General features: G+C 42.3%; 1 protein-coding gene across 3 annotated transcripts; it reads left to right on the forward strand.

The window, feature by feature from the left end:
• The first annotated feature begins 455 nt into the window (after positions 1-455).
• On the forward strand, positions 456-14,260 carry LOC121550085 (U2 snRNP-associated SURP motif-containing protein-like). Of its 3 annotated transcripts, none has more exons than XM_045210586.1 (25): positions 456-538; positions 1,567-1,665; positions 2,088-2,199; positions 2,432-2,565; positions 2,682-2,752; positions 3,286-3,377; positions 4,810-4,845; positions 4,946-5,028; positions 5,218-5,383; positions 5,785-5,996; positions 6,431-6,474; positions 8,067-8,171; positions 8,278-8,344; positions 8,656-8,822; positions 9,072-9,234; positions 9,600-9,679; positions 9,849-9,936; positions 10,226-10,366; positions 10,672-10,927; positions 11,105-11,191; positions 11,438-11,637; positions 11,886-11,996; positions 12,387-12,511; positions 12,857-13,075; positions 13,347-14,260. In XM_045210586.1, the coding sequence occupies exons 1-25, from the start codon at positions 494-496 to the stop codon at positions 13,483-13,485; spliced, it is 3,042 nt and encodes a 1,013-aa protein (XP_045066521.1). In that variant the 5' UTR covers positions 456-493; the 3' UTR covers positions 13,486-14,260. The 3 variants fall into 3 exon arrangements, with proteins under 3 accessions (XP_045066521.1, XP_041718147.2, XP_045066522.1); XM_041862213.2 differs by having other exon boundaries at positions 12,884-13,075; XM_045210587.1 differs by lacking the exon at positions 4,810-4,845.
• Positions 14,261-15,386: the final 1,126 nt, after the last annotated feature.

Raw genomic sequence — 15,386 nt, forward strand, 5'->3', positions numbered from 1 at the left:
CTTATTGGTATTGCATTGTCGAGAAGGAACCTGCAGGTAAACATTTCGTTGGACGATGTATACCATACGTATCCAGTATACGACTAATACAAATCTTGAAACACACGTAATGAGACAGATCACACAGAGAGTAGGCTATAAATGGCACCATCTAGTGGACCAAATTAAGCATCGCTTTTCAAATACATGTTTTCAGGTTGTCTAATTCTGAATATGTAATATTGGCTTGAAAAATCTGATTAAAAGCCATACATCTACAGGTCATCAATAGTACAAAAAAAAAATTACGAATGGGATTTACAGTAGGTTGATGTAGTTATTTTTATCCATACATTTATTATTACACGGACACCATTGAAGCATAATGGGTTTATGTTTTCTTTGTAAATAAAACGTATCGATAGGCATCCATATTTCTGTATTCGACTATTTTCAAGTAGGTGAAAAAAACGTATCCAACAATCGGTAATCGATTAGAGTTAGCACAACCAAAATGGCGGACAGAACGCCTGGTGGTTCGCAGAAAGACAGCGCAAAGGTGAATTTATTAAATCGATATTTACTTGATGCATTGGCTATTAAATGCTATAAGAACTGTTTGTTGTAGTTATTAACGTTGTGGTTATGAACGTTGTACAGCTGTTGCCATATATGTTCCCATTTATAAGGACAAACTACGAACAGACCACGTAGCTAACGCTAGCTAAAGGCCCGAATCACCGGTATTTTTCCTGTTCCAAACATTGCACTGATTTCGCAATGTGTTTGCATAGTTAGCTAATCTAGCAGCTAGATACTGGTAACTGCGATGGCAATTGTTTACATAACTAACTAGTATGTTTGAGTTGGTGTGTGATTTTGGTTGTCGCAACGTGGAGTATAAATAGTCGCTACTAGCAAGCTACGGTTAGCAAACTCCACCCTGCACGAGTCCTTTGGCTTTGCCGCCTTGTGAAGTAGTGGTGAAAAACAGTCGGACCCACCGTAGGCTTACTGACTGCTAGCTAGGTAGCCAACTATCTCACTGCTAACAGCTACTGGCAAACTAATATCCAATTCAACAACACATCATTAATTAGCAATAGTTCGCTATAGGCTAGCTAACTCACTATTGCAACAAGCTGTCGCCGCTACTCCAGTGTGTATTAATTAGTGAAATTCCTTTGCAAAACCGTTGGTATGTTGCAAAACGTTTTGAAATGGAAACCGTTTACTCAAGAACCAAACGGAAGCAAACAAAGCATACGAAACGGGCGGGACCTACCTGTATTTGTCCAATAGAAACGGTCGTTTTCGTTGCAAAACATTTTCGGTTTGGAGTTTTGCAACGGAATTCGACTAATGAATATAGCCCAATTACATTAGCTAGCTAACTTGGCTGCATTACAGCTTTGCCTGACGGGTCAGGTGGTCAAGTGTGCTAGTAAAACTAATGCATTTATTAATGAGATCGCGCTAGCAACCTCAAGGGAAATACACAAGTTATCTTTTTTTTTTTTTTATATTGTAACTAACTAGCTACTGTGACATGAGTGTATTTAAGTTTTGTTTTGTTTACATTTGTAGGCGCTGCTGGAGAGCAAGTTGAAGTCCTTCAGTATTGGCAAAATGGCCGTGAGTAAGAGGACCCTAAGCAAGAAGGAACAAGAGGATATCAAAAAGAAGGTAAGACTAAATATAAGCATATTTCAAGTTACACTACAGTGGCAAATGCACCTTACATTTACATTTTAGTCATTTAGCAGACGCTCTTATCCAGAGCGACTTACAGGAGCAATTAGGGTTAAGTGCCTTGCTCAAGGGCACATCGACAGATTCTTCACCTAGTCGGCTCGGGGATTAGAACCAGCGACCTTTCGGTTACTGGCACAACGCTCTTAACCACTAAGCTACCTGCCGCCCCACCACCTTGCCTTTGATATGAACTTCGTGCTCATTAGGGCACGCAGTAACAAAATGTTTTGCAAAGGAAAATAAAATTAGTTTTTTATTCCTATTTTAAATTGTTTGTTGTCTAATAAACATGACCCTGATGTTGTGTCATGGGCTATGAGAGATGATGATGGTCTTGGTCTGGTCCTTGGCAGGAGGATGAGCGGGCAGCTGCAGAGATCTATGAAGAGTTCCTGGCCGCGTTCGAGGGAGGGGAGGGCAAGGTCAAGGCCTTCGTCCGGGGGGGCATTGCTAATGCAACGAAAGGTACATAGAACCATCTCAACCTTCATAAACTGCACAATATTATCTGGGATATGTTTAGCTAAATATTAAATGTTTAGATATGTTGTGTAGTAGGGTTGGGCAGTCAAATGACCAATTTCCGTCCGTTGTCTCTGTGTATGGATAAATACAGTTGTAATCTATTGTATTGTACATCATTCTAGTAAGAAACTACACTAACTTGTGTTTATGTACTGTATGTTTCTTCCTACAGAGGAGGCTGCTTCTGATGACAAGAAGGGAAAGCTGTATAAACCCAAGTCACGCTTCGAAACAGCAGCAGCACCGAAAAGCAACTTCCTGCCTTTGGAAACCCCTCCACAGTTTTTAACATTAGATAAAAGACATGTATGTATCATCGTAATCAACATTTATTTTACTGTTGTTAAACTAACCAAATAGCTAGTCCTTTTACCGGCCTCTACAAAAATTAATACTTGTTTTGTTGTTTATCTTCCTTTCAGACACTTAAGAAAGCAAATGAAAAGGAAAAGAAGAAGAGTAACCTAGAGCTCTTCAAGGAAGAACTTAAACAGTAAGCAATTTCACATCCCTCACCTTTTGCTCCATGTACTCAACCTGGACTCAGGGGTAGACGTAACATAGTAAATAGAAATCCGAGATACTCAGAATAGTATGATATCTTACAAATTACAAATTGGATGATATGTTACGAATTGCAAAACGTATGATATGTTACCAATTCCAATTTGTTGTGGCTAATGTTAGTTAGGTGGCAATGTGGCTAATGCTAACATTTGTTGTGTTAGGGTTAAGGTTAGGGGAAGGGTTAGCTAACATGCTAAGTAGTTGCAAAGTTGCTAAAGTTGCCGGTGATGGTATTCGAACACACAACCTTTGGGTTGCTAGACATTCTCGTTATACGCCCACCCATCCACTTTTGCCTTAAGCAGCCTTCTGTCTTATGTAACCATACCAAAAATAACATATCATACTCATTTGAGTGTCCCGGATTTACATGTACTATGTTACGTCTAGTCTGAGACCAGGCTGATGTACTTAGCATTGCACTGGATTGCATAATCTAATATTCTCTGTCTCTCCCAGAATACAGGAAGAGAGGGATGAAAGACACAAGATGAAAGGCAGAGTCAGTCGATTCGAACCTCTCTCCGGGATGGAGGGAAAACGCTCCTCATGTAAGTGTCTGCCAGGGTTCGCACAAGGTGCTTGAGGCGCTTAAAGTACTTGAATTTGGCACTCTGAAATTCAAGTACTGGTATACCTTGAAAATCAGACATTTTCTGAAGTTGGTACTTGAATTAAAATGAGTAGGGAACATGATCAAATATGTTTATGAAAAATGTATTGGTCTTGCAAATTAATTTCCAGGCAGACTACCAAGTTTTATTTCCTCACATGTTTCGCGCTGTGGTTGCCAGGCGAGCTCGCTCATTCTACCCACACTCCCACTCAGCCAGGCAGGTACAGAACTGACTGATTAAGTGCGAATGGACACATTTTGGGATCTTTTATTTCAGCTCATGAAACATGGGACCAACAGTTTACATGTTACGTTTTATATTATTGGTCAGTATAGTTTACTCACTTTTTTTCACCACTACATCGCTGGACCCAACCAACCCATACTGTGTAAGGTGCAAAAAATGTGACTTTGACATTGCGAGCATGGGTGAATCAGCCCTGAAGAGACCCATGAAGGGGGAAAGACACAACGCTGCATCCTGCGCTGGCGCCAGTTCTACATTGTCACTTTTCTTCTACAACAACCTCCAGAGCTTTTTTGCCAATCGCCTCATTCACGGGCGCCTGCAATATTCTGCTTTATCAAGCGGCAGCCGTGCTCATGCCGTTCTGGTTGCAGTTCACGTGCCGTTTTCCTCACACAGCTCACCCGCCCTTCTCCCGACCGTCGACACTAAAGCTGCCAGTCATAAGCAAGATGCTTTTTCGTAGCTATTAAGTAGTCTATTCCCAAATGCCCAATAAAAACAGTAATTAAGCTGGAGTTGCATAGTAATGCGAATAGGAAATGTGTGTTCACCAGTAGGCATGTCTCAACTTTGCTCATCACTACTCAAATGACAAAATCATCATTACTGACTTACGACTCATTTATGTAGTAAATAAGTAGCGAAACAACGTATTATTGAGTAGAACTTGTAAGGTACTGATGAATACTACTTTTTTTTTTTTTTTTCATGAGGTTGTGATGATATACTGCCATCTGGTGGCAACTAGAAACAATGGCATAAGAACTATTACAAATTGATGGTCCTTCAAAATAAATAATATTGAAAAAGTCCTTGAAAGTCCTTGAATCTGACTTGCCACTGTCTGTAGGAACCCAGGTCTGCTCTATAACTACTGACAGGGCAAGGCTAGCCTGGAATCCAAACTCATTTGCTCTGTTTCAATGGTCAAACAGAGCATATCAGTTAAGATTTCAGGCCAGGAAACCGTTAAGACTATCTAAAATACATGAAGACCCGTTGGCTCTTGGACATGCCTCCTTCCTACAGCTCTCATACTGACTGCTTCAAACCTCTACCCACTCCATTTCCTTTGCCTGGAAACAACATTTATATACTGCTTTTCTGCTTTTTTTAGTGGATGGTTCTTCAAGAAGAAACCGTCCGTCCAGTGGTAATTTGATAAATTTATACAGTGGCTTGCTTTTAATATCTAACATCTCACTAAGATTATATATTCTATAAAAGGCTTCTCCACTCTGCTCTCTCTGCAGTTCTGGATGACGCTGCACCTGGTTCCCATGACGTCGGAGACCCCTCTACAACGAACTTATATCTCGGAAACATCAACCCACAGGTAAACCTTTTTATGGTTCATAAATGGCTCATTAATGTTTTATATGCTTATTTATGCAATATGTTACATGCCTAATTGCCTATATTAGTAACTGAAATCCTACTAATATATTGCATTACAATGTAAAATGACACCAATAACAACAAGTCCACATGCCCCTCTCCCTCGGCCTCTGTTGTTGCTGTGTAGATGAACGAGGAGATGCTGTGTCAGGAGTTTGGGCGCTATGGTCCTCTGGCCAGCGTGAAGATCATGTGGCCGCGGACAGACGAGGAAAGGGCCAGGGAGAGGAACTGTGGCTTTGTGGCCTTCATGAACCGGAGGGATGCGGAGAGAGCTCTGAAGAACCTCAACGGTATTAAAGCCTTAGTTATCATCACACCACTGACCCAGCACAATGCAACTTTACTCACATTACATCAAATAACGTTTTAATGTCAAAAGATTTGAGTGTTTTTTGTCTAGCTGTTCTGCTGCCTGGTCTTTCCTTTTGCTCTGTCTGGGACATGGGACTTGTAGAGTTCACCAGCAGGTATCACATGTATATGTAATGAAAGGGACTGGTTATTCATCAGCAATGTATTTAGCAACACAAACTGGTTATAATGGTTATAGACGGCCAAACAGGACGTCAATGTTTTATTTTATTTGCAACATCAACATGACGTATTGGCATTCTTAGTGTATTCAAAATAGCAACTGATACAGTATAATTGGTAGTACATTTTTTTAAGAGTGTTTCTTCACTGTTTCCAGCGAAGATGATCATGAACTTTGAGATGAAGCTGGGCTGGGGTAAAGGCGTGCCCATCCCACCTCACCCCATCTACATCCCCCCATCTATGGTGGAGCACACCCTCCCCCCGCCCCCCTCCGGCCTGCCCTTCAACGCACAGCCCTGCGAGAGGCTGAAGAACCCCAATGCCGCCCTGCTCCCTCCGCCCAAGAACAAGGAGGAATTCGACAAGGTAACTCACCATGTCATGTTTGGGATGTTGCTGTATGCTGTATTAGGCCTGTCAGTTGTACCAGTCTTTTAATGTGTATTTGTTAGGCATAGTCCTAGTTAGGCTATTGGTCATGTAGTGAAGATTTTGCTAATATCTTCTGCTAGTCATGGGTTTATTCCTTTAAAAAATTTATACATTTTATTGACCAAACTAGGCTAGATTTATCATTTTGAGAGGTGTGTTTAGTGTATATAAAGAAATAAAGAATCAATGGTAAGTTGTGTGGGAATTTAAGAACTGTATACATTTGACCTTTAGTAAAACTGACAGCAGTAGAGGAAAGTAGTTTTTCATATGATGCAGTTTTTAATGCATTTAATATTTTTTACCTGTTGCCTTTTAACAATACTCACATATTCTATGTTTATTATCTGATGTGACTTCATATACAGACTCTGTCGCAAGCCATAGTCAAAGTGGTTATCCCAACAGAAAGGTACATGTTTTTCTTTTTTAAATTGGTGTAAAACGTAGAAAAACATCCCATAATAAATAAACCCAAATTTCAAGTTTGATCAATTGAATCACTGCATGCTACGGGGGGTCGTTCAGTATGGGTGAGCAATGGTTGAGACTAGCAGACGTAGGCTTATAACCCCATCAGGTTCATGTTAGTAGACTACAAGATACTCACTCCCACAGCCCAGCTTTCTGCCACCACACAGTGTCCATATGTTCTTCCTTTCACACATTCATCCAACACTCCCTCCAAACAGCAATACAGTCCATGGACCACCATGCCATTACTTGTCTGACGGTATAGAGGTCATCAAAGGAATTTTTACCACCATATCACCACTTGTCAGTAGTCACATGTAGGCTAATTATATCCATGTTATGATGCTAGCTACATAATACAGTCACATGTCATACATACCATGCTGGCTGTGGTTAGGTTGTTTAGACTGAGTGACAGGTCTTGCCCTCTGACTATTGCTCACTCCCACCGACACGCCCCCTTGGCCTCTGTCACCCAGTCACGGGCTCAGCAACACCTGGCCCCAGCTCTCCAATCCAAACCTCCCATTAGTCTCAGTGACCTTTGACATTGGCCTTGGTGAGCAGCACAAGTTGAACTGTCTGCGGCAGCGAGGGACCTGAAAGCATCATGGGATGGATTGGGAAAGTATACAGCATTTTACCCACCATGCATTGGTACGATCGGCTCCAATACTATATGGTAAATGTGATTTGCGTTGTCTACAAATAAATGAAAGACATCCTTTGTTGTTTTGTTGGCCACTTTAGGCTAATTTGTCCAACATGCTCCATTATTAGGTCGCTCTTAAAATTTCCTAAGGATCTTAGGCCTAATTCACCCCATTTGCACATTTTGTATTTATTCATACATCATTATGTAGTAAGATCATATGACCAGTAGAGGGCCTTTTGTTATTTAGCCTGTTTAGGCCAACAATCCTATACTGCTTTGGTTCTTCATGCGAGTCAGTCAAGAAGAGTTGTTAGGCTGGCTTTGACAGGCTCTGTATGGGCTGATGGGTCACTCAATACAGAGTCACTCAAACCTCTCTCAAACATTATTTATCTTATCCAGCTTCACTGTCCTCCCTTCCTTATAGTCTTTACTGTGGGGAGATGGTAGTTAGCGTTGCCTATTATCTTGACTTAGAAAAATCCATGCACAATTTTATAACTAGTGGAAGTACTAACTAATGTTAGTTTTAGGCAGCTAATGGCTCTTAAAATTGCTGTTAGGTGCTCTTAGCATTTCTGAAATTATAAGGTCTGAAACATTTAGGAATATGTTTCTTCCATCATTCGTACAAATTAAACATTTTAACACATTCGATTAGTTAAGCTAATCAAACACAATGTAAGAAATAGTTCAAGTTTAATTAAGTCTAGTACATGCATAGTTCCATGTCTTACACCTTCATGTGTTACTTACACTGTATGTAGGCCCAGAGGCTGTACTAGGTCAGGGCAGCAGACAGACATGCTTTGCCTTGGGGTGAAGAAGGGTCACCTGCTCTGAATCCGTTTGTTTTAACTGTGTTTTTCTTCTAGGAATTTGCTCTCTCTCATCCACCGAATGATCGAGTTTGTGGTGCGTGAGGGCCCCATGTTCGAAGCCATGATCATGAATCGAGAGCTCAGCAACCCCATGTACAGGTACGTGTCTGTCTGTCGGTGCACGTGTTTGTGTGATCACTTTTTCAGTTGGTAATGTATTGTAGTACAACAGGTTGACTGTCATTATGTTGCCTCTGTTGGTCAGGTTTCTGTTTGAGAACCAGAGCCCAGCACACGTGTACTACCGCTGGAAACTCTACTCCATTCTACAGGTCAGTATGGACCAGTCATTGTCAGGCATCTTCTGCTGCATCATATTCTTAGACCAATTGCATCCTCCCTTTTTTCCTTCTTCTTTACCACCTCTGTTATCTGTCCTCTCTCATGACTGGTTAGGTTGAACGCAGTATAGGTCAAACATGTCTGTCCTCTTTAATATTGTCACTTTTAGAAAGGAGGAAGAGGGGGTGGGGGGCTGTTGACATGCTACTATTTGATAGCCTGAACACATAACAATGTCCGTGTTAGAGAATAAGAAAGTTGTCTAATCTAATGTGAATGATGTCCAAACCTGTCCCCACAGGGAGAAGCACCAACAAAATGGCGGACGGAAGAATTCTGCATGTTCAAGAACGGCTCGATGTGGCGCCCTCCTCCCCTCAACCCCTACCTGCACGGCAACTTTGAGGAGGGGGAGGGGCCTGAGGAGGAAGAGGAGGAGCCTGGGAAGAAAGGCTGCTTAAAAGAAGAGTAGGTTCCCTGTTTATAATTTCATTACCATACCGGTATTGTCTTATGGTACTGTCACCCAAACGCTCAAGACCCTGCGATAGACTAGCATCCTGTCCAGAGGGTTGTATTTGTACATAGAGCTGCCTCACGCTACAGAAACAGATGGGCTCCTGTTGGGCCAGTCTGGCTCGGACAAGGCTACTAACTTTAACTTTTAACATTATCTATGCTGAACTCCTCTTCTTTCTTATCCCTCCCTCCCTCCAGAGAGCGTGATCAGCTGGAGGAGATGTTGAGGGCTCTGACTCCTAGGAAGGGGGACATAGCCGAAGCCATGCTGTTCTGTCTGATGCATGCCGAGGCTGCTGAGGAGATCGTAGAGTGTGTCACAGAGTCCCTCTCCATCCTGAAGACACCACTCCCCAAGAAGGTAAACTAAATGAAAACAAGTGCCATACTATATTATATCGGGAACTTTCTTCTTCGATTTTGTATTGCATGTATATAGTGTAGATTTTGTGTGTTTTGTATGCTGACCTCACAAAATGAATTTCCATGTAAATGGACAAGAACATTTATTTACTCAGTCACAACCTTAACAAAAACTGCTACTTATGTTTTGCCGTCCCTCGAGTTTGTTGCTTTTGTAGCTACAGTTTTGCCTTGTTATTTGGTTTGGAAAGAGCTTTGAGTGGCACGTGTAAAATAAATGAGTGTTATAATTATTCCGTTCTGTTAGGGAGGACTGGCCAGTTTGTCTAAATGTCTTATAATAATTCCTTCCTTGTTTTTCAGATTGCACGGTTATATCTTGTCTCTGATGTGCTGTACAACTCATCTGCTAAAGTAGCCAACGCATCTTACTACAGAAAATAGTAAGTAGTTGAGTTTGGGTTCAGGGGTTGTGATGGTTGCTTGTGACTGACTGACTGGGTGATGAGGACCCTGCTTGTTTATGGATTGCGTAACTTTGCAGTATACATTATTGGCATTATTAAAGATGTTTTCCTGCGTAAGTGAATGTTAAACTTGTCCCTGACACAGCTTTGAGACCAAGCTCTGCCAGGTCTTCTCTGACCTCAATGCAACGTACAAGACGATACAGGGTCACCTCCAGTCTGAGAACTTTAAGGTATGTTCCATTGTATATATTTTCAGATCAAAATTTGAATCATGTTACCTACACCTATCTTTAAGAACTGCACAATTCTTTCAGGGCCCCTATCCACAAAGCATCTCAGTCCTGATCTAGGATCTGTCCATACAATCGTAGTCATTATGGTCTAAAATGAAAAACTGATTCTAAATCAGCACGCCTACTCTGAGATGCTTTGTGCCTAGGGTTTAGGTGCTAGGAATTGCTTCTGGACAGGTTATTACCGTTTCACCTATATAATGTTGTATATCCTCTTGGCCAACAGCAACGAGTGATGTCGTGTTTCCGTGCGTGGGAGGACTGGGCCGTGTACCCAGATCCCTTCCTCATCAAGCTGCAGAACATCTTCCTGGGTCTAGTCAACCTGGCAGCTGATAAGGAGACTCCCACTCCCATCACAGTAGAGGTCAGCTAGCATACTCTTCTTTTCTGTTCTTTCTCCTGATGCTGCTACCTAATGCTTTCTAACCTTGTTGTTAGACGAGTTGAAATTGTGTGATGGTTTGTAAATGGTGTGTGATGGTTGGAGAATGTTTTCATCATTTGAAAATGTGTTGTGGATTGAAAATGTTGTCTGAAGGTGTGAGAATGTTATGATTTGATCATGTTGACAAAGTGTAACGTTGCCCACGCAGCACTACTGCGCTAATAACTGTTAGAAGCTTATTTTGTAAATATATTCGTAAACCACTCCACTTCTCCTTCCAACAGAAACCATCAGTTGAACACCCTGGTCTACTGGCCCAGCCTGAGCCAGCGGAGGACATTGACGGGGCCCCCATCGGGGAGGATATGGACGGGGCCTCTCTGGAGGACGTGGATGGGGTCCCTATAGGGCTGGATGGAGGGACCATGGTGGACGGAGCCCCCCTAGGCGGAGCCCCCCTTGACGGAGCCCCGCTGGGGATGGATGATCTGGATGGAGTGCCCATCAAGGCCCTGGAGGAGGACATAGACGGAGTGCCCTGTGAGTGGCCTTATGACCTCTATACTACCACATCCACATAGGGATTATTAAGGGATACTTCTTTCCCCAAAGAACACAATTACATATTTGTTTCCTTACCTTGTCAGCAGTCTATGAACTAACCCTGACCTCGGGACTGGAGGCCATTTTTCTAACCTTGTTCTCCTTGTCTTTTAGTGGATCATGCTGCGGCCAAAGCAGCATCCTTTAAAGTAGCACCTTCAAAATGGGAAGCAGTGGACGAGTCTGAGCTAGAAGCACAGGGTGAGTGAGACCACAACTACAGGCTACTTTCTACCAAGCTATGATTCCACTTCAAAGTGTCCTAATCATGTTTCTATGGCAACTTTCTACCAAGCTATGATTCCACTTCAAAGTGTCCTAATCATGTTTCTATGGCAACTTTCTACCAAGCTATGATTCCACTTCAAAGTGTCCTAATCATGTTTCTATGGCTAGTTTCTACCAAGCTATGATTCTGTCCTACTTCTCTATCTGTCTCCTCCTCAGCCGTGACCACCTCTAAATGGGAGATCTTTGAGCAGCCAGAGGAGAAGAAGGACGAGGGTGACAGTGATGATGAGGATACCAAGAGTTCCCGGTCAGAAGAGCCTCAGAGTTACCCCAACCCCATCAGAGACGACTTAGACTCCAAGACCAAGCACTCTGAGATGAATGAAGACAGACGCACCAAGCTCCGGGAGATAGAGGTAAACTAGTCAGCATTTTACTGGAATCACAGAGTACACAACAGGTTATTTAGATAGCTGAAAATAAACAACCACAGCTCTGAGTTGTTTGTATATTTGTATTTTTAATTTCTTTGGGCTAAATTGATTCAAAGAAGTTTGGTTTCCTTCACTTGTTCAATGGCCACACCCTGAAAGTTGACCCTGTTGTATTTATATCTAAATGTTAACATATTTGTTTTATTATATTGTTTGTTATTTTCTTCCAGGTCAAAGTGATGAAGTTCCAGGATGAGTTGGAGTCTGGGAAAAGGCCCAAGAAGCCTGGCCAGACTCTACAAGAGCATGTGGAACACTACAGAGACAAACTGTTACAGAAGGTATTACGTACTTACTAACCTCATCCTCTTGGTTCCTGTTCTATTGTTTCCCAATGTTATGGGGACCCTCTATTAGATTCATTAAGGTCATTGCTATTGACCTTTTATATCCAGCTATTACAGACGGTATGTGGCACCATGCCATCTGTTATCTGATGAAGTACTGTCATTGCTGTTTACCTCTATCTGAAGTATCCTCTTGAAAATGTTTCTAAGCTACGAACTTCAGTTTATATCAAGGTATTTGATATCCCTGGACTCCCTGGAAAACAGTGGCAGTTGTTAATGCGTGGACTATTCTAGCGAAATAATTAAAAAGGAAGTGAATTTGGATAATGTTGGTTTACATTCAATAATATAAAGTTGACACCTTGTCTCTTTGTTTTGCAGGAAAAAGAAAAGGAGAAAGTGGAAGGAGAGAAAGAGAGGGAGAAAAAGGACAAGGAGAAAAGCGAAGCTCGCTCTAAAGACATCAAGAAGGAGAAGGAGGAGTCTACTCCGACCAGGAAAGACAGGTTAGTCCCTCGTACATTGTGATGCATTCATTAGAGACATGATGACATTAGTGGCTGTATGTGGTTGGATAGCAGGGGGAAACTATGTGGTAGAGCTGTGTAATGGGTTCCTATTATAATCAGAATAGATCCTAGGAAATGACTTAAACAAAGGACCCAACTCATGATCAGGGTTAAAGTTCATTCAAATGCACCCTTGAAATACAGGGGCAGTTTAGGGTTCCTTGAAAAATAGATTCATATATCAATGGGATTCACCTAATAAAAACTAACTTATACCAAGTCGGTGTATGATCAGTGCTGACTAAAGAATCTTTCATCCGCCGATGTCGTCGTCTCTGACAGGCGTGGCATGTCTCCTGTGGTTGCTAGGAAACGGCGCCACAGTGGCTCGCCCTGCAGCCCCCCACGGAGCAGCAGTAGACGGGTGCGCTCCCCATCCCCCCGCTCGGAGAGGTCAGAACGCTCTGAGCGCCTCTACTCCAAGGACGTAGTGTCATCACGATCCCGCTCCTCCCACAAAGACTCCCCTCGAACCACCATCACCAAGAAGTCCTCCAAAAGGTACTAAATAATCTAATGTCTTTAAAACATTCTTCTAAAAGTACCACGTTTATCTTTATTGTACTTATCCTGGTCTTTCTGGCTCTACTGTTTTGAGAATAGTGTTGATCTTCTCTTGACATTGGAGAGGAAAATAAACTGTTAATTGTATTTGTATTTGATTGACATAGTCTTTGAGGTGGGCTAACTTCCAGTAACTTCCCCAAGACCATTGCAGCTTGGTTCTCCTGGTGGCCCTCTGACTGGACAGTCTGTTTGTTCTCTCCCCCAGGTCTCCCTCGTTACCCCGCACGCCCAAACGTTCCCGGAGGACACGCTCCAGAACACCCAAGAAATCTGCCAAGAAATCACGTTCAAAATCACGGTCCCCACACCGGTCCCACAAGAAATCAAAGAAGAGTAAACACTGACGAATCACCCACCCCTCGTTCTCCCCTCTCCATCCCTCTGCTGTGATGTATAAATAAAATAAAGAACTGGAGTGGCAGCTCAGCTCCCTGCCTGAATGTTCCTGTGAAGAAGAGGATGATTAACAGGAGAAATGGTCATGCACAGGTTGAGATTCAATGGATCGAGCAATGTTGCCATGTAGGGTCTAAATGGATCCAGCCGGGTTGCCATGTTGGGTCTAAATGGATCAAGCCGATGCTGTTTTATATTGTAAAAAAATTAAATAAGATAATGATCTGGATGTGTGTCCTGCCCACTCCCCCCACCGCCCAATGGGGTTCATCCTCGTGGTAGACCACACCTCCTGTACCAAGTGTGAAGATGACTAGTCTTATTACCATGCTGTAGTTTTCTTTTTTGTAGTTCACAATTAATTAAAAGGATTCATAATAATATAATATCTTGTTAAACTTTTTGCATTGTAAATCGAAAATGAAAGCTGAGGACAAGCACTGGAAGTTCTCCCCCTGCTGTTTCAGTCCATTTTCCTCCATTTGGTGCCTAATGAACGCAGCCCAGATTTGTTGAGCATTGGTATTTATTTAAAACACATGGCTGTAATGGTAGTGAGAGTCCTACGTTTTCACAGTTGTCAAGCTGTGGTGGAGACTGAGGGAAACGAGAGAACATTTGGGGCTCTGAACTGTACATGACAATACTGAAAATATAGAACCCCAACTGCTTCAAATGTGTCAGGGTGAGATCATCCTTTGTAGAAATAAAAGTATAATATGATGTGTGTTGTAACTTAGACTACACAAATCTTTAAAGCAATAACAACCATTTGAACATTTGAAATTATGATCACAGTGCATTGAGTTCACTCCCTGCTGGGTGTAGAGACCCTAGACCTGTCAGTGGTTAGACTATGGTGGACATATGGACACTCAATCACGTTGAACTCTGAGGGGTTAGATGTCTTGATAAGTTGCCATGGCCAACAAGTAAATTGTATAAATATTATCTACCCTGCTTAAACTTGAGCAAACAGGGATATTTGAGTATTGCTACAGTCACTAAAACATCTACTTTATATTATACTACATATCCACTAGATGGCGGTAAGAAGCTTTACGGTTCATACATCTAGAGACTTCTTAATATACTGTATTTTGTTATTCATCTGTATGTTTATCTTTAAAGTTTGCCTACATCAATGTTTCGAGCACAGATGGCAAGCCATCAATCCTCAGTCCCTCTGACGTGTTCCTGGGAAAGAATAGATGTATTAATGTGTTATAAAATGATCGCTTACACACACACTCTGGGGGTTCCTAACACTGTAATTCATCTTACATATCGCTCACTATTTGCAACGAGCCTCTGTGAGATAGAACAGTGGTCTTTGCCAGGATAGGATATGGGGTGTTTGCTGTGTAACCGTCCCACAGGGGGAGCCCCATGCTGAATGAATGATGTGCTGTCTGTTTCCCCTGGCCTCTATCTTTCTATCTGGAATAGAGTCATTGCTTGTTTAGAGCCCAGCATCTGTCCTCACAGATCCTCAGTGGGGTTTAGACCAGGATACAATGGGAAACTCCATGATGTCGGATGTGTTGGGTCCCATCCATATATACAATACAGAGGGAAAGAGGAGAGTGTGTCCTGCTGAGACATTGGCCATTAATGCGGTCTTTTGACAGAAGGCTTGGACGAGTCTCCTCTCAGGAAGTGAGAATCAAAAGCACAGATGTGATGATCTATAGAGGATGGCCCCATAAAGACATGGGAAGAGACTGTGTGTGCTTGTCTGTGTGGCCCCTTGGATAAAAACATGGGGACAAATGACTGATTCATACAACTAATTGGTTTGGGAGGAATAGTAAACTACAAAGGAGACCATTTAAAGCCTCTGGTGTCT

Source organism: Coregonus clupeaformis, chromosome 34, assembly GCF_020615455.1.
Source record: "Coregonus clupeaformis isolate EN_2021a chromosome 34, ASM2061545v1, whole genome shotgun sequence".
Lineage (NCBI taxonomy): Eukaryota > Metazoa > Chordata > Actinopteri > Salmoniformes > Salmonidae > Coregonus > Coregonus clupeaformis.

Excerpts from the sequence above, each read along its gene's own strand:
- LOC121550085 (XM_045210586.1), top strand. The coding sequence starts at position 494 with ATGGCGGACAGAACGCCTGGTGGTTCGCAGAAAGACAGCGCAAAG. Across the intron at positions 2,200-2,431 it reads CATTGCTAATGCAACGAAAG|AGGAGGCTGCTTCTGATGAC; the intron begins GTACATAGAACC and ends TTCTTCCTACAG. Across the intron at positions 4,846-4,945 it reads AAGAAACCGTCCGTCCAGTG|TTCTGGATGACGCTGCACCT; the intron begins GTAATTTGATAA and ends CTCTCTCTGCAG.